This window comes from Eumetopias jubatus, unplaced genomic scaffold, assembly GCF_037043125.1.
Source record: "Eumetopias jubatus isolate StellerSeaLion01/CBP00866 unplaced genomic scaffold, mEumJub1_p1.0 scaffold_5, whole genome shotgun sequence".
In the NCBI taxonomy this organism is placed as follows: Eukaryota; Metazoa; Chordata; class Mammalia; order Carnivora; family Otariidae; genus Eumetopias; species Eumetopias jubatus.
Window position 1 is genome coordinate 53,994,149 of NW_028274811.1, and position 18,282 is coordinate 54,012,430.

The 18,282-nt window shown below is 46.9% G+C and overlaps 1 protein-coding gene across 2 annotated transcripts in view; it reads right to left on the minus strand.

The window, feature by feature from the left end:
• Positions 1-18,282, minus strand: part of ZNF366 (zinc finger protein 366) — a 67,280-nt gene that overhangs the window by 8,273 nt on the left and 40,725 nt on the right. For both annotated transcript variants that reach the window (XM_028089665.2, XM_028089664.2), the window contains exons 2-3: positions 11,288-12,630; positions 7,929-8,120 (exon numbers count right to left, since the gene is read on the minus strand). In XM_028089665.2, coding sequence (XP_027945466.2) covers positions 7,929-8,120; positions 11,288-12,616 — 1,521 coding nt within the window. In that variant the 5' untranslated portion in view covers positions 12,617-12,630. The remainder of the gene's footprint in view (positions 1-7,928; positions 8,121-11,287; positions 12,631-18,282) is intronic.

The following is an 18,282-nucleotide window of genomic DNA, read 5'->3' on the forward strand; positions in this document are numbered from 1 at the left end:
TTTTTGGGATGGATGTCAAAATTAGAAAGAACAAAGAGAGAGCTAAAGGAAGGAATATGTCTTCTCTATGGGCAGAGATTTGAAGTACTGAAAAATATTATCTCAGCTATACAAAAAGTAAACATGTTTTATTCATTTCTTTCTTTTTGTTGTTTTGTCATTTCTTTTTCCAACAAAGTGCAGATGCATGATGGATCAGAACAGTGGTTCTCCAACTTCTTTTGAAAGAACTGAACTGCCTTTTCGAAGGCAATTTATGCAGGTGCAAAAGGTGGAAAACAGAATCTGCTGCTCTGGGTCTTTTCCTTCCTTTTCTCGTCCCCAAGCCCTAGCAGAGCAGAGTTTAGAGAATCCAGCCCTCCCTCAGCTGTGCTGGGAAGAATAGAAAGAAGGGTTTTCTGTGTGTGCTAAGGCCAGAGTGTTAAGAAGGAACATCTTCCTTCCCTCCCCAACCTCAGAGGCCCATGTCGTGAGGGCAGTGAGATGGGGGGAAAGATGGCTTGGAGACAGGACTCAGGGTAAGTGTCCCCGGAGGCTGACACCAGTTTTCCTTTCTCATGGAGAGAGATTTTCAGGGACAGTGTTGGGGATCCTGGATTGAATATTTATTAAAGAAGGCACTGTTTCTGTTAGGTGGCCTTGGAGATGAGACTTAACTGGCCCTGGAAGAATGGGTAGACCTAACAAACAATGACCTTGGGAGGCCAGCTGAAAAGAATGCTGGGTGGTAAGAGGCAGCCAGCTGGGATGACAACTTTGTCACAGATAATCCACGCATGGATAATGAATAATTGGTTCTGTATTTTTAAATGATTCATATTTGGGGGTGTTAAGTACTTTTTTCCCTTTTTACTTCCTTACTGGCAAGAATGAATTTGGCATACTGGTGTCCCACACTCAGTATTCAGAGCACCTGCACACCACATTCATGTGGAAAAGGTGACCCAAGAGGGAAAAGGCTGAGAGTGTTGGTCTAATTTTAATGTCCTGGGGAGAAGCCCTACGTGTGGGATGGATACTTGCTTTCTTTTATTCTCAATAGAGACGATTTAGTAAGATGAATCAATCTGTGACTCAGCTTTGCACATGTGTGGAAGTTCTGGTAGAGTATTATTTATTAGCTTAGCTTAGTTTATCCAGTTCTCCATCCTGACTAAGGGGGAAAGAAAGCTTTGAATCTAGAGATTCTACATTAGGTATTTCCACTCATGATTCATTTTAGAAAAAGTATATCTCATTCGGTTTGTGGGGTGCTTCCTGATTATTTGGAGTGAGGTTGCAGCAAAAGATCTGAAAACAGCAGAAGCCCTGGGTGGTTAAGCACAAGACACATGGGAAGAGAGGAGCTGGAGGCTGCAGGATCAGACTACTGCGCTAGTCCAGGCTTGGATGGGTCTCGTGGTAGTTTAAACCAGACAGAATTGAAGAGATGGGTGCCTTCTTTACTTGGCTCCTGTAAAGGAGAGATTCTACTTTTAGGTATTACCTCTACTTGCTAAGGTATTAGAAGCTGGACTTGTCTGAAACAGTTTTTATAAAGGAGATGGAATTTTAGCCAAACCTTGAAGGATGTATAAGGTGCCATTTGTTTTTGTTTTGATACAGAATGACTTCTCTTCATTAAGTAGTTTCAGGCACTCTATTCCACCTTAGACCATAGGCAACACAGTGATCACAGCTGTGCTAATGACCAACTATTTGCTGTTGCCACAGCTGCTATGACTTGGAGGTCAGAGGGGTCGTGCAGTTCACCTGCCCCAAGGTCCCACTTCCCTTTCCCCTTCCCTACCCCACCCCCACTCCAACACACAGAGATGTGTGCACACATCAGAATGGCTACTGGTAAGTAATTTCCGGATTCTTTCTTAGCTTTAGACAAGCCACATTTTATGATCCTTTAACATAGCCCAGTGTGTATTTTTCTAATATAATGTTTTTCTAACTCAATTCATTCACTCCTGAAAATCATGAGACATTTTTAGTGGTACATGAGTACATCAGGACATTAAAATGATATTGTCCCCTGAAGTCAAAGCATATGGCTTTAGGGAAGGTCCACTGTAGGGCATGACTGGTCAGCTATATTATCAGAAGGTGACTGGTAGAGGACACTTATTTTTGTGCTGTTGGTAAAATTTATTTTTTATATATCAGAGTTATCCCTCATGGTTTATGGTAGCCTGCTGGACCAACCAATGGAAAGCTTTTGCAGGGTTGAACGAAGGTGTGTTAACTCTGAAAGATGTTTGGGGCACTAAAAGGAACCCTAGGTTATCTTCTGAAATGCAAGGGCTACCTTCCTTTTCTTTGTGGCCAACCTCAATATCAAGCACAGGGCTATCCACATAGTAGAAGATATTTTATGTCTGTGAAATTCAGAGAGAGACCTCTCAGTCACTGTTACTGAAGAGAGGCCAGAGAAAGAGAACTGGGCGAATTAAAGATGGCCCCCTCGGGTAGGGTTTGAGATGTGAGCTTCAGGAAGACTCATTATAATAGAGAAAGGGAAGGAGACCGGAAGGAAGAAGAAGAGTTGGGAGGGATCACCAAAATGCTAGTTTCTTCTCCTGGGGAAAGCAGTCAGTCTATGTCAAGGCCCCTATAATCATGAGGTGTAAGGCTAAGAGCTTACCCAAGTCAAGACTTGCTGAATCATCTCCTGCCAAGGTCTGTGGGGATTAAATTAAGGTGGCTGTCGGGGGATACAGGAAGCTAATGGAATGGTGAAGTCTCAGATGTCATGGTGCAGATGGTCATCTCAACCAGTCTGCCCCTCCTGAACTCTCAGTTGCTCTAATGAGGGGTATTCGTGTGCCTCTGACATTAAATCTCAGCTTCTCCATCAAAGACACACTTTTATGCCTACTTTTTAAATGGAGGGGGACCTCAACATTTAATAGAAAATTGGAACAAATGTTTTGAACTGTCCTTTCAAAGTGGGTTGCACGAATCATTAGGTTTGGAAATAGCAGAGCAGAGAGGTGATGCTGAGAGCCCAAAAGGATAGAGAACTTGCTCCATTTTCTCTTCTGTAAAATGTCAATGATAATAGTTTCTTATGAAGGTTGTTGTAAGGATCAAATGAGATAATTCATGCAAAGGTCTTGCCAAATAGTAAGAGCTCAATAAATATTAGCTCTTATTATTATCATTACCGTGTACATAGTAGACTCCTTTACAATCTGGAAATAGAAAGATCTTTACAGATAAGAGTGCTTTTTAAACCAAATTATTTGGAGGAAATATTAAAGGGAGGATGAAGTAAGGAATCCTTTGAGCAAATACTTGCCAGGTCACTTGAGGCGTACAGAAATGGAAGGAGTTGTGCCTGACCCAGCACTAAGAAATGTGGTTGGAAAGAGAAGATGCATCCCGAATTGCAGCCTTTGGGAAAGCCCTTTATGCGGCAACCCAGTCCTCAGCCCTTTAAATAGCTGGCCGAAGCCCTTCACTCTGAATTCTGGCCTCCTCCTGCCCCGCCCCTCACTGTCCAGGGCCTGGAGGCACCTCAGGCACTTTGCGTGAGCTGCAGTGACAACGGGGCCGGCCAGCCACACCGAGAAGCCAGCTTTGTGAAGAGACTGGGGGATGGCAGCAGGCAGCCCTGGCCAGAGGCCCACAGAGCCAAGAAGAGGCACGCCGCTTCGTGCCAACCAGCCTCATCTGAGCCTGAGGACTGAGATGCACCAGGAAGCCTGTGTTTTCCTATTCTAGGAGAAAAGGTCAAAGAGCTGAAGCCTGCAGCCGAGGAGAATGGCCTCTGCTAAACTGCCCTTCCCTTACATTCTTCTCTCTCTCTCTCTCTCTCTTTTTAATAAGAAGGGTGTTCCTTTCCTCAAAGGGAGAGGGAGGGAGGGAGAGAGAGAGACTGTAAACTGTCCAAAAGGACCGTGAGAAAACAGGAAGCTTTGAAAAGTACAAGAGAAAGCAAGATGAAATCTATTTGCAGGAGGGCCCCTGGGGACATGTGAGGCATTGTTAAGCAGGCAGTTCATACAGTTATATCCTTCCTTCTGCTGAGGAGGGCTTTACTGCCAAAAGGCTGCTATCTGGTCACTGCCTTAACCCCCTCCATGCCAGCCTGAGAGCCCAGACCCAAAGTTCTGGGCCCCTCACAGGCCCCAGCCGGTTTGTCCCCCATAGGGCATCCAAGAGCTGGAGTGCCAAGCAAAGCCATTGTGGCAAAGGTGGTGGGACCTTTTCCAAGGAGACCTCATCCTCTTCTATCAGCTCTGCCCTCCGCCTTCGGGCCTCTGCCTCAGACGAGGCTGCAGATGACCTGGTGATTCATAACTTAGGCAGCTCCCGGCTTCACCCATCTCAAAGGAGAATTTGTCCCGGAAATTCTGGATGGCTGCTTTTCCTGGACAGGTTTCCCAAAGACGGCAGCTGGTTCTTTGCTATTATGGAGTGTGGCTGCTACAAGGATAGCATCCAAATCAACCCCTGCGTGCTTACGCAGAATCTGGGAAGCATATTTCTGAAACATGGCTTAAGTCTACAGGCGCAGGTCTTTGGAGATCCTCCAGCTGGCTCCAAGAAGCAGGGAGTCCAGAAGTGGAGCCAATAGCAAAAGAGCCCAGAAGGGCAGTAATTTTTTTTTTGAGAAAAAAAAAAAGAAATATAGAATGGAAACCTTTCCTCTCCTCTAATTTTCCATCCTATTGTTAATGCTTAATCTCACAGTGAGTGAATGTTTCTGCTTGCTGTGGACAGCTGTTTCCACTGAGCATGGGGCCAGAGAGAGCCAGTCCATGTTGCAATGGGGCTTGGAGGGGGGGAGGGCTTTAGGTTAGGAAGGATTTTTAGTGGTGAGAAACCCAAGAAAGTAGAATCTGTTACTTAAGCAATCTCCCCTTTTTACAAGGTTTTGGGTCAAAGAGACAGAGCTAACTCTTGGAACATGACTGAAGCAAGGTCTGCCTCCTTTTCCAGCCATGTCAATCATGTAAAGGGAACATCTCCTCCCTGTTACCCACAATAAAGCTTGGGTTGAGTTTTTGGGCCTCTTCTCCAACATCGCTATGCAGTCAGCCTGTGACTCATTTCTGATTGACTGTGAATTTTGTAGTGATGAGCAAATGGCCCTCCATTCCGTACCCAACTCCCAAAGTCCCATCAACCTCCACTCAGGGCCAGATTTCCAAGAATCCACAATGACAACTGATGGGGAGCAAAGTCCACAGGGACACTATCTTGAGATGGCCCATCCTACAGTGGGATCTGGAGCTAGTTTACAAACACAAAGAGCCCTGTCACATACTCTGTAAATGCAGACATGTGCTGAAATTCCTTTGAAATGAAGAAGGGTGATGATACAAAGAGCACACCAAGCAGGGGAGCACTTGGCAGGGAGATGGGGACAGGGAGATGCTTCTGGCACCTCCCTGGCGGCAGAGGGCTCTTCAGTGAGATGACTGACACCTGTCCTTGTTTCAGAAATGTCTAAGAACGGAGAAGGGCCACCTGCTTGACAAAAGTACCTTTCAACAGCCACTTGTTTTTTTTAATGATAGATACACTCTCCTAGGCAGCCTCCTGACCCATAGTGTGGTCTTCTGGGAAAACCCTTCCACCAGGGAAAGGTGGCCTTTGCAGATGACTCGTCCAATTCCTGCAACAGGCCCATCTGCCACTGAAGAATATAAACTGTGCATCATCTCAGAGCTGGCATTTCATCCTGCAATCTGGTGGTGTGAGCACACATACAGAGCCTAATGCACCCTCAAGGAGAGGTCAAATTGAGTTTCTGAGCCACAAAGTGGAACCTCAGGCACCTGTTGAGCCCTGTATGGTACACTATCATTGGGGTGGATGGTGGATGCCCAATGCCCACAAAGCATTGGGCAAAGCTGGCTCACTGATCATTGGGCCCAGGTTGCACTACAATGTGCAGTCTTCTGTGCACTGGTACCAGAGGGAACCTTCTAAACCCTCAGATACCACCTGGCCCAAGAAATTCTCCAGGCCGTTCCAAGGCCCTTGAGGTAGGCACAAAGAACTGCCCCTATGTCCCCAGATCAAACCCAACCTGCAAGCCCTTTTCCTGTATCGGCTCTGCTCCCTGCCATATCCCTTGTTTCAGAGATATTTTCTGCCTGGTTTAATCACTACCTCTGGACCTGAACTGATGAGGTGGAAGTGGCAGTTGGCTGGACTGGACAGGTGTGGAAGGGACGGCAAGCATGGCTCCCTTCGTGTTTTAACAAGGTACATGTTCCACCACCAGTTGATCAGATAAAAAACACAGTTCGTGCTCGAAGCCCAAGAGTACACTCAGCGTAACACATGGGGAGTGACTGACAGCACCTGTTTACACCCCCACTGTAGGAGACAGCAAACCCCCGGGCTCAAGTGGGAAGTGGGAAGGAAATCAAGGGTGCCTAACAAGAGAACAAAGAGGTGGGATATGGACTCCACAGACTCGTGCAGCCAGGGCCGGCTTCACAGACACGTGGCCAGCGCAGTCACACAGGCCCCAACTCAGAAGGGTCCTGAGTTTAACACCTTGAAATTCTTAATGATGTTTGAACAAGCGGCCTCACATTTTCATTTTGCACCAGGCACTGTGAATTCTGTAGCCCCATGTGCATGCAGCTTCCTCCCCCTTTGGCTCAGATGACTCAAGATGGACATAAATTGACTTTCAAACCACTGGGAACTTGAAGGAAAGGAGGGGAAACACAAGTGGGTGGCAGGAAAGGGCTGGAGGGAGAAACCTCCCTCCCCCACCTCCAGAGAATGCTCATACAGGTCTAGGGAAGCTCTGGTTCCTGACCCCTCTCACCCCGTCCAGGAGTGGCCAACACAGGAAAGCAGTTAGCTTCACGGGGGGTTCCTTCAAGTGGGGAGGGGGGGGACAGGGGACATGCTGTAGAGGGTTTAAAGCAGGAACAGCCCCTCGGATGCACAGAGCATATCATCGGGACCCTATCAGACATGCAGTAACCAAGAAGGAAGGCTTCCATTTCAAACAGAGAGGCTCTAACTGAAGGTGGGGTTCCCCTTTCATTCGCCCTCAGCCCTCTCTTCACGATGGGGATGACACGTGCCTGTACATTCCTTGAATTAAACTACCCAATCCCCGGCAAGATTCCTTCTCACTCTGGAGGTGGAGAAGGGAAACAATGTGGGGAGGGGACGGGAGGAGAGGGGAACAGTCTGGAAAGCCCAAGCATTTTAAGTAATACCAGTCATTGCGTTGAGTTTTACAGATCTCCAGTTCCCACGTTATCTCCGCTGATACAATAAAAATCCAACCAGGTTAACCTGATACAGACATTTTAATGAAGATGCTCAATCCTTGCACTCCATGGTACTTAGGAACAAAGGAGAAACACTTCAGATGACCGTGCTCACAGTTATTCCTTGACCCAAACAAGCATTTCTAAGGTCATCAGAGGGGCTAACCTCAGAATCTCATTCATCTTGCCTGGGAGAACTGCCCTCAAATTACACGGCTCAGGCCAAGTGTCAGGAGGGCAAGGGGGGTGGTATGAGACAGGAGGGGCAGTGCTAGAAGCCTCTATGACTCCTTTCTCTATTCTACTTATTGGCTTGTAAGGAGAAGAGGACTATACCCGATTGCTCCTTTCTGGAATGGGAACTCTCCACATCGCCTTCGTCCTTTAACCACCTCATTCCCCAAATGGGCCTTCCATCCTCAGACCTCCCCTACTGGCTGCGTCCTCCCCTCTACACTCAGTGAGACAAACAGGGCAAGATTCTCAGGGACCAGCGAAGGGCTGGTGTGAGCGTAGGTGGTGCAAAGAGGAACAGAGCTGCAGATGGGCCGGGGGTTGGCCACAGCCTCAGTGACCCCACCTGATGACACCGTAGAAAGTCTCCTGGAGATTCTCCCCCACAGGGCATTAGCACAACCCTCTGAGTCCTCCCCACCTGCATCCCTCCCGGGGCCCACTGCCCACCTTGCATTTGAAAGGCTTCACGTCAGAGTGGACGATCATGTGTGCCTTGAGGGTCTGTTTCTGCACAAAACTCTTGTAGCAGAGGTGACACTGGTAGGCACGAATGTTGGTATGGATCAGCACGTGTCTCTTCATGTTGGCCAACAGAGTGAACTCCCGTCCACAGATCCCACATTTGTGCTCCTTCACGCCCTGGAGGGAAGCAAGATTCCAAAAATGCTGTGGTTAGCAGGTAACATGCTTTCATCAGAATTACAGTCTTCATTTTTCTCTTTGCCACACAAGTCCATGAAGAGCTTGGTGACAGATGCTGAGTCCCAAATAGTGTGGCACTAGCCTTGTTAACTGATGTTTTCTTGAAAAGTGTTGATTACATAATCTTTTTTGTTTTCTGAAAACCATGAACTAAGCCAGACCTTTAGAGGAAAAGAAAGCCACTGCTCTTGTTCCTGCTGCTACAGGGGTTAATTCTACAGTAACAGTTCTGGGGATTAATAGGATTTTGGTAAGAGCACTGTGGAATATGTGAAATGAGTCTATAATCCACCTTTCCTGATAATGAAAAAAATAAAACCTTCTCAAGATAATATCATTTCTCATATGAAAACCACTGTTTGCTGGCGTTCTCATTAATGGACTTGAAAATCCCAGAAGAACAATTCTTATGCACACTTGAATAAATTACAACTCTTGAAATAGTCTCCAGGGCTCCCACAGGTCATGGTGACCTCCGTGTGATTTGGCTATGGAGCCTCTGCTCAGCTAGCTTCTGTCCTATAGAGAAATTTGGCAGAGGACAGCTTTCTGAATTAGAAGACAGGACAGAAGGAGACCTTCTATTTTCCTTGCTGTTTATGGAGAAGTGTTTGAATTCTTAAGCATCAATGCCCTCAATTGAAAGCACTCTCAGGAACTCATAGCATACGTAGAGTATTAGCTATTCCTGACTCACCAGTGCTTTCCTGAAAAGGCCTCTACAAGCCATCTTAACACAGAATGACTTTTCAGAAGGAAAACTTAGAGAACCATGGCATTAAAACTAAGGTTGTTACAGGATCATAACAAGTTGCTTAGCTAACAATTGTACCTTATAAAACACATATTATCTGGTATCCATAGTGACCTAGGGAGAGAGGAGTTCCAAGTATAGCTCTCGGTCTCTCTGCCTATATGTCCATTTCTTTAATGTGGGACATGATAAGAAAATATCACTCTTCAGTTTTGGTGAGCCCATGGCACCCAAGGGTGAATCCAGGTCTTTTGCCCAGCCATTTATTGGCTGTGTAACTTTAGACAAGTCTCATGGCCTCCCTTGGTGATGGCTTCCTCATCTCAAGATGTGGTGGTAGGTATGAGAATCAGGTACTCTTTCCAGCTGGAATACTCTTGAGTCTAGATGATTGTAGATGAGTATGAATTTATGCTAACAAAGAGACCTAAATTTTAATGCCCTCCTAAGAAGATGAATTTTAACAGTATGTTGCATATTCAAGCCGTGAGTTTAAAATTTTGAAATTAATAAAAATTATGTTCTTGATTGGTTTCAAACATTACTTCAGCATCTTTCTTCTCAAGATCGCCTCTCCACTTGCCTATGATTCTGTTGTCTTGCGACCAAGGAGAAGAATCTACTTATCACTGTTTTCGGAATTCTCTGAAGAGTAAAATTCACACATAGGCTGGCCTAGAACTCAAGTGAATGGAAGGCTGGACACAACTTGGGGAACAAAGGAAGCGACTGTGTCACTAACAGGATCAGTGAAAGCACAGAGAAGGAGCCTGTGGGGGTTGTTAGGAGTGAGGGAGGAAAGGGGGTGGAGAAGGGGAACACTTGACAGTAGCGTTCAAGAGCTGGAGTCCCAGATTCTGGGTGGCTGCCCCATGCCTCAGTGCCTTCATCTGCAAATCTGGAGTAGAGATACCTGCAGGTAGCTCTTAGAGTTGTTGAAGAGGATTAAATGAGAAGTAAAGCACCTGGTACACAGCAAGTGTTCAGTAAATACTACCCCTCACTGTTTGCGGACACTGTGGATTAAAATGGGTTTTGTTTCCTAATTCAAATGAGACATTTCAGATACCAGGTTGTTTTGTCCATTTCTGACTTCATTTTCTACTATTTTACAGAATTTTTATATGTTCTAAAATGCATCTTTGACTCCTTTTCCACACATGTAGGAGCCCTTGAAATCAGCATATGGTCCCCTTTGTGGCTGAATCTCAGTATAGATTCTTTGTTGATGGTTCCTGCATTTGGCAGGTGCCTCCTCTCTGGGTGGAATCTACAGTGCCTTTTGTAGGGCAGGAGCTGTAGAATCTACAGGTGCACTGCCCACAGGGCAGCCACACATTTTGTCCTCTGCTGCAGAGCCAAAAAAATGCCCCTGTTGTGTCCTAACCTATCAAATGAAACCCATTATGGCAGAGTAGAGATGTTTTCTTGGCTGGGCAAAGTCCTCCACTGACCTTTCTGAATTAAAGAGTGGGTTTTAGAAACTCTGGCTTACTAGAAGTCTCTCCCGCCAAGAAAACCACTTGAGGTCAAAAGTGTGAGGGGAGAGGTCAGTGGGGCAGAGCTCCCCTCTCGGAAGCTCAAAGCAGACCCAAGTCAGCTTTGCTGGGTAAGATTTTAGGGACACAACTGAGGCCCTGCCTTAGTTCATCCTGCAGGACTCAAGAGCTCTGGTTGCAAGCTAGGCTGAAATTAGACCCTCGGGCCTGCAATTCCCAGGGAAAATAAAATCCAGGCAAACAGAAGGATACTCTCTCACTCCTCCAACTAGGCGGGGGCTCTACTGCCGGAAGCGCAGGCCTTGCTGGACCCAGAGCCATGTGCATATGAAGCAGTTCTCACAGCTGAGCGAGAAATCGGCCCAAAACGGAGCCACGGCTTCGGCAGCAAAGGACCAAGAGAAGTCTCTAGAAGGCTCTGATTAGTATATCCCAGGCACAGAGCTGGTCTTGGGTAAATGAGGCCTAAGGCCACACTCATGCTAGTGCCTTGGATGAGGTTTCCAGAAACCGAATTTTAGTGGTTGTAGGAGGCTAAGAAGCAACAGCACAAGGACCTGTTGTTTCCTTCGGCCTTCTTCACCCTCTTTTCCGAACTGGCCACATTATTTATTTCGACGCCCATCTTAGACTCTAGAAGGCTGGAGGGGGCAAAGGACGTGCTTGCTGGTCTCCTAAGCATCTGCCATGTCAAGGTGAGGAGGGAGGTGAGGACTCAGGGAAGCAGCCCCTTGCCCAGAGTTGCAAACCCCACCTGTCCCAGGCGGAGGGCAGAGAAGGGCTCCTGGCCCCTCCCCGCCAGGGCTCTGCGCCTGCTCCCCAAGCCCCCCCCCCCCCCCCCCCCGCCGTACCTTGTGCGTGAGGGAGTGCTGCTTGAGGTGGTGGGGCTGCACGAACTCCATGCCGCACTCGGAGCAGATGTAGGGCCGGATGTCCTTGTGCTTCATCATGTGGTTCTGCAGCTGGCTCGGGTACTGGAAGGTCTTGTCGCACTCGGAGCAGCTGTACTGGATGGGCCCCCGGTGCGTGGTGAGGTGTCTCTTCAGCTGGGCCAAAGTGGGGAAGTCGAGGCCGCACTCCACACAGATGTTCTCGCGCCCGCTGGCGTGCTTGGCCTCGTGGGCCTTGAGCTCGCTGGGGTAGGCGAAGCCGCGGCCGCACACGCGGCAGTTGTGCGGCTTCACCTCGCTGTGCTGCATCATGTGGCGCTTCAGGTGGCTGGTCTGCGTGAAGGCCTTGTGGCACACCTGGCACTTGTGGGGCCGCGTGCCCTGGTGGGTCAGCATGTGGGTGTGCAGGTGGCTGAGCTGCTTGAAGAGCTTCCCGCAGCGGGTGCAGGCGTGCGGCTTGATCCCGCTGTGGCCCAGGATGTGGGTGACCAGGTTGTACTTGGAGGTGTAGGACTTCTCGCAGGTGGGGCACTGCCAGCGCTTCTGCGCCCCGCCCACGTCCACGTAGTAACTGTCGTCGATGCGCACGTTCACATCCACCCTCTCCACCTTCTGCTTGGTCTCCTCGCTCTCTTGAGGCTCGGCTTTGCGCGGCAGCAGCGCTTCCGGGGGCTGCTTGGGCAGGAAGGTGTGCCGACTGAAGGGGAAGGGGGAGGCCGAGGGCATGAAGAAGGGGAACATGAGGCCCGGGGGCACCTTGGGGTAGTAGGGGTAGGGCGTGGGCAGGAACGGAGCGGGGGACGGCTGGGGCCACACAGCACTGGGCTTCACGGGCTCCTGCTTGACGGGCTTGCCCCCCAAGTGTTCCAGGGTGCGGTAGAACTGGAAGCCAACGTTGCACAGGTCGATCATTTGCGAGTCATACTTGGGGCGCGGGGGCTGCGGGAAGAGCAGAGAGAGGTTCGGAGGGCCGTGGTTTTTGCTCTCCTCATGGAGGGCGAGAGGGGCTTCTTCCGCAGGGTGGTTGTAGGGCATCTTGGTGGGCATGCTCTTCCGTTTCCGAGACCCTCCTCCTTCAAAGACCCCCGGGAATCCATCCAGGTGTCCCGGAGGAGGTTCATACCGAAATTGGGAAAAAGGCCCCCGGAGAGCTTCTGGGAAGGGGTGTCTTTGGGGAGCTTTCCCTTGGGAAACCACTGGCTTCAGGCAGTGGGGAAAGGAGGGGGCTCTCTTCACACCCAAACTGAAATGCACATCCTCATCTTTGATCATCTTCATTTCCTTCTGCATCCTTGGCAATTTTCCTTTAAAGAGAAAGAAACTTACTGTTTAAAAAAGAGTCCCTTTTTTTCCCTGAAGGGTTCTGGCTAGAGATCAGTACTAATTTATGAAGAGTGATGCTTGTTTAATACTGACCCTCACTTATCCTAGGGCTGTTTGAGGTATCACATTTTTTCCCCTTACAAACCCGTTACTAAAGTGGAAAGCCCTGGCCTCCTGGAGTGGGACCCTAGAGGTCCAGTGTAAATCCACAGCCACAGAATCATAGCTGGGGGTTGGTGGGGGGCGCTTGGGAGTGCACTGGACTGGGAAGAAACCTGAGAATTCAACCAGCCGTTGTGCCCACTTAAGATGAGGCTACAAAAAAAAAAAAAAAAAAGAGTAGCAAGGCCCAGACAGATGAAGTGACATGCTCAGTGCAGGAGTAAGAATGGGGATGCATTCTGATGTGGGTTTTCAGCCTGAGATGGAATTGTCATCTGCTAATGGTCTTTGGGGTTGTTTCTGTTCTGGAGGAACCAATTTCCTGTGCCCCTCCCTGTCTTGGGGACCTTTGCTGCTGGAGGATGAGAGTACTCAAGTCCACACAGGTGAAGAGATTTAACTGCTTAACTGGGATCTCAGATTTTCTGAGTTACCCACTCCGAGCAAGGTGTGCTGCTGGGGTATATCAAGTGGATGAGGTCAATGTGATTAAGAAAAGCCTGTGAGCCAGTGTCACAAAGTCATCTTGGCAACTTATGCATTTTCATCTTCCACCTGGAGCAACCTCAGGTGAAAATTTCCAAGACTGTGAATCTCTAAAACTGCGCTTGTATCTCCTCCTTCACACAGGTGTCGGGGTAAAGCTTGGCTTTCGGTGACTCCTGAGGTGCATGACATTTCCTTGCTGAGCCAGTTATTGTATCCTGGTGACTACATCAGGTATGTGTGCGAGAGCCTGTGGGCTGGAGTCTAAACCAAGGACTCTGCTTCCTTTCACATGTCTCCTTGCCATTTTTCTACCCTCCTCATGTGGATAGTGGTAGAAAGAACCAAGTGGCTGACTCCACGTTTCCAGTGAAGGCCCTTTGTACCCAAATTCTCTGAGCTTGGATGGGATACTTAGGGCCCTGACCCTGTGAGATTGGCTACATGCTGAGCAATGTAGGGTGAGGGTCCCAGGGGGTGAGAGGGCCAACAGCTTCTAGTGATTTTCTTCATTTGCAATATTGGATATTCCCAAAACTGCACATGTGTCTTCATGAGAGGTTTGAAAACTGCAGCATAATTAAAACAAAATGGGCCTTTTTATATTGGATTACCAATTCCATACACAGAGGATCCAACTGAGAGAAAAAATATGTGCCTTTATTATATGAATATTTGGGCATTACTTAAAAGTGTTACATAAAATCATCAGAAAACGAAAAAAATGTCTATTAATCTTTGTATTTACGTGGTGGGAAGACAGTCCTGGTTTGTCTTCTTTCCATGGGTTTGGGGCTTAGTAATTAAGAGCAAGAGCTTGCTTGTTTAGCAGAAGGAAACCTCAGCCCTAAGTCCCATCTTTCTTCTGCTTCTTTCTAAAATTGTTACCAAAATGCTGGGTCTTCTACCACTGCAGACTCAAGGACCAGGCACCTGTAGGAGGTGAAGAGAGCAGTAGGAGAATGAATATCTAGGTTTATGAGGTCGGGGAATCCTGCTCTGCTGTTGACGACACCAGGGCAAGGACAGAGAGGGAAGAGGCTCTTGGATGGTTTTCCATGTTTACTAGGTCTCGCCTTGCACTTCAGCAGCTCCTGCTCCCTGAATTCACATGCAGTTATAGAGGGTGCAGGGGACCCTGATCTGAGAGTGTTGCTTCTATAAAAATAGTTGGCTTCCAGATAAGGTTAATGTGTCCTATTGAAATAAAGGTGAAAAATGGCAGCTCCTTTCTCTGGATTTCATCTTGACCATGGTTGGTTGTATACCCTCGGTGGAGAGAAGATTCTATTTTTAAAAAGGCTACTCAGACTGAAGAGAACTACTCCAGGCTACATGTGACTATGGCAGACCACGGCAGAGCCCATCCAAGTGCACACTGGTTCTGTCTGTCTTATTCTGATCTAGTTTAAAGAGGCAGGGATTCCTATTTCCTATTTGAGAGCTTGATTGGAGAATTAGTGTAAAAAAAAAAAAGGTTGCGGGGAGAGAAAAAGATACAGAGAGACATATCAGAGCATGGACCAGAATGTATTGAGTTTTTTGTGTATTTTATTGTTAAGAAGGTATTAGAAAATGCATGGCTAATGATGTCTGGTGTCTTTATACCATGTGTTAATATCTTACACTAGAAAACTGCTTACATGGAAATGAATGTCATCACTAATTTTGAAACAAAAGGTGTTTTGGTATATACACATTATTGCCTTTGTTTAATATATTTGTTTTTAGTTGTGACATAGTCAACTAATTGAGTCACTTTACTGTATTAGAAGTGACATTTTTAATACAATACTAAGTTCAAAAGCATATTTATTTTCAGTGTTTGCATTTTAATTTTATCACCATCAACCTAGTAAGGCAAAGAGACATTGTTGAACAGAGATGATGTGTTTTTAAACATCAACAGCAGAATTGTGTTCCCCAAATACAGAGATTTTCCATATGTACATTTTAATTTCCTCCCTGTTTTAATATGATTAAAATTTTCCCCGGTTCTAACTTGTGTGTATACACACCCCACCCCTAAAATAGTAGTGTGCCTATTCTAGAATAAAATCATTAATTCAGGAGCATTAAAAAGGCATTGAGATCCATCCACAGACATTTTTCCAGAACTTTAAAACAGCAGTCCCCTCTGCATAAAGATCTTAAGGGACGCTACCAGTCCCTACAGAGGTCAAGGAGAGCTGGATCTGCTTCCTCTTGGCCCTCTTGAGAGAGAAATCAGCTGTAGCTGCTGCTGGTTATTAATATCCCTGTCTTCTGAGCACAGGGTGCTAAGGAGAAGCCCTAAGGGGTAAAAGAAAAACACAAAAAGCAAACTCATTTTGGGATGGGGAATGCTGAAGGGAAGAACAGGGAAAGGATGTTTTCCCCAGGAGGTAATTTATCTTGAAATCAGTCAACTTAAAACTCTGAGTGGCCTCTACAAAAATATTAACTCCTAGAAAACCTCAATGTGTGCCACCCACAGGCTCCCCTCTATTTCTAAAAATAGGTCCACAGGCATCCATGGCAGATAGGGATTCCCATTCAGGTGGCAAGAAGAGATCTGAGAGCCACAATAATCTTCTTGGCCAAGGGCAGAGGATCAGGGAACTGTAGGCCCTCCCCTGGCCAGTAACCCATGGCTTCTCCCAGAAAACTAGCGTGTCATAGGACCATACCCCACCAGGGTGAGCAAGGCAATATGCAAAAAAGAAGAACTGGAATTGTAAAGTAGCCACCTATGGGGTAGTTTGGAGACTTGCTTTGGAGGCTGAGGACCTGGATTTGAATTCTTTGTGTTAGCAGCTGTGAGAAACTGAGCAAGTTAATTTTGGGGCTTGGTTTCCTTGGCCATGGAGGTTGGGATATCCCCACTGGGTTGCTGCAAACTTAAAATAGGGGGTGTATGTGAAAGTGTGTTAAACACTGGACAGCGTGGTGCTCTTGAGTGGACAAGAGGGGAGGATTGCTCTTGTGATCAGTAGATGGATGCTGACTGACAGCATCTCTCTTTTCCAAGCTGAAGCTCTTGGTCAGCCTCTGCTTTGCAGGTTAAAACATAGACTTGACTCATTTACCCTGAGTCGGTCTTGTCGCAGCAGTGGATATGAACCACACTAAAAGAGGCCGGTGGGCGAGGACAGGACGTGTGTATTCATTCAGTGTGAAGAGCAGCCTTCTGGTTTGAGAATGGTCCCCCATCCCTTCTCCTTGGCTGTCTTTCCTATTATGGAGATGGCTCTGGGCCTACATTAGTAACAGATGGCTTCCGTGAGTGGGGACCAAAGGGGTCGGGTGGTCTTGTAAGCTATTTCAGCCAGTCTGTGGGAAGCTGAAGGATTGTCCCCAGCCTAATATCAGAGGTCACTAACCCAGAGATAGGAGGACCTGTTTGTCAAACCCCAAGTCTCAGATACTTAGGACAGTGCTGAGCCAACAGTGACAACCTGACTCTTGCAATTCCTGCTAGACTGTAAGGGCAGGGACTGGGTCTGTTTTGTTCACCACTGCATTTCCAGTGCCCAGCACGGTGCTTTGCTTTTTATTGAGCAACAAAGTGCTCAATAAACTGCTGTGGGATGAGAGAAGGAATGAAAAACTCTTGTTTTTAAAGTCTCCACATGGAACTTTTAAATGTATAATTTTATCTTACTTTATTTAGACTGCAGATGACTTTTTGAGACATCCCTAATCAGAGCATGAGCACACTCATAAACTCTCAGGTAGTTACTGTGGGAAGAACTTGAAATATACACCTTACGTGTGCTATTGCTTACCCTCCTCAGTTTCCAAGGGCTGCAGTCTCTGAACTGATCCTCAAATCAGGGTAAGGCCTACGTCCTGGCTATTTCCAGGATGCAAAGTATATGGAAACTAATTCCAGGGAGCCATCCTCAAAGTGCCATAAGGTTCTGCAACCCAGTCAGACAACAGATGCCTGAAAAGGCCAACAGGCAATAGTGAGTGGAAAGACAGACCCTTGGGGGCGCCTGGGTGGCCCAGTCGGTCAAGCATCTGCCTCTTAATCTCAGCTCAGGGCCTTGATCTCAGGGTCGTGAGTTCAAGCCCTGCATGGAGCCTACTTTTTAAAAAAAGGGGGAGGGAGGTGCTGGATCAAGAATGTGAAACATAAACCAAGACTAAGTAGTCACCCTGCACTCTTCCACCCAAAGGAGATGTTTGGAAAGGTAGTAGCAGTCCACCTTTTGTACTGTGAGGTAAGGGTGGAGGTTTAGAATCGTCATAGATTTTCATTGCTACTCTCTGAGAATGTCCCTGACTTTCTTCCTTGTATACTCAATCACCAAAGCAAATAGGCTATAAGTCAGGAAGCAAATAATTTGAGGAGGAAAATATTGGGTTGATCTGTGTAGAAAAATCTGGGACTTAAGATGTCTTCTTTCATGCGTATTATCCACAAGAGGTAGTGGTGAGGAAATGGGGAATGAAAGGATTTTAAAAACAAGAATAAAATCTTCTGAATCATAAGGACCAGTTAGAAATGCAAGGCCTAAGATGAAACCACATTTAGTTTGGGAAAAAAAAATTCTTCTAATAATGCCCTTTAATCAGGAATTCACCTACTGTACTAAAATATAAATATTCCCCAGATAAAATTACTGGTATTTTGTGGTTCTCACTCGAATCTAAGGTCATTCCAGTAAATGGTATCAGAAGAGTCATGGTGAGTCAGCAAGGCAGAGGCAGATCTACTTATCTTGACTCCGTAACACTGATTTTTGTTCATCCTGAAATTCATGGAAGAATATTCTCTCACATTCTTTATTACTTGAAGATTTCCACCTTTCACTGGAGGTTGTTAGATCTTGGTACTGGAGACAGTGGCTTCCCTTTTCATTTGAGAGAGTGGCACTTTTTTATGTGGTCTACCTGGAGCTCTGCTCTCAACAAAGATGGAAGCAGAGAGGAGGTGGGCATTGAGGAGACGTTTAAGAAAAAGCAATAGTGCTAAGAGAAGCAAAGGGTAGGGAGTT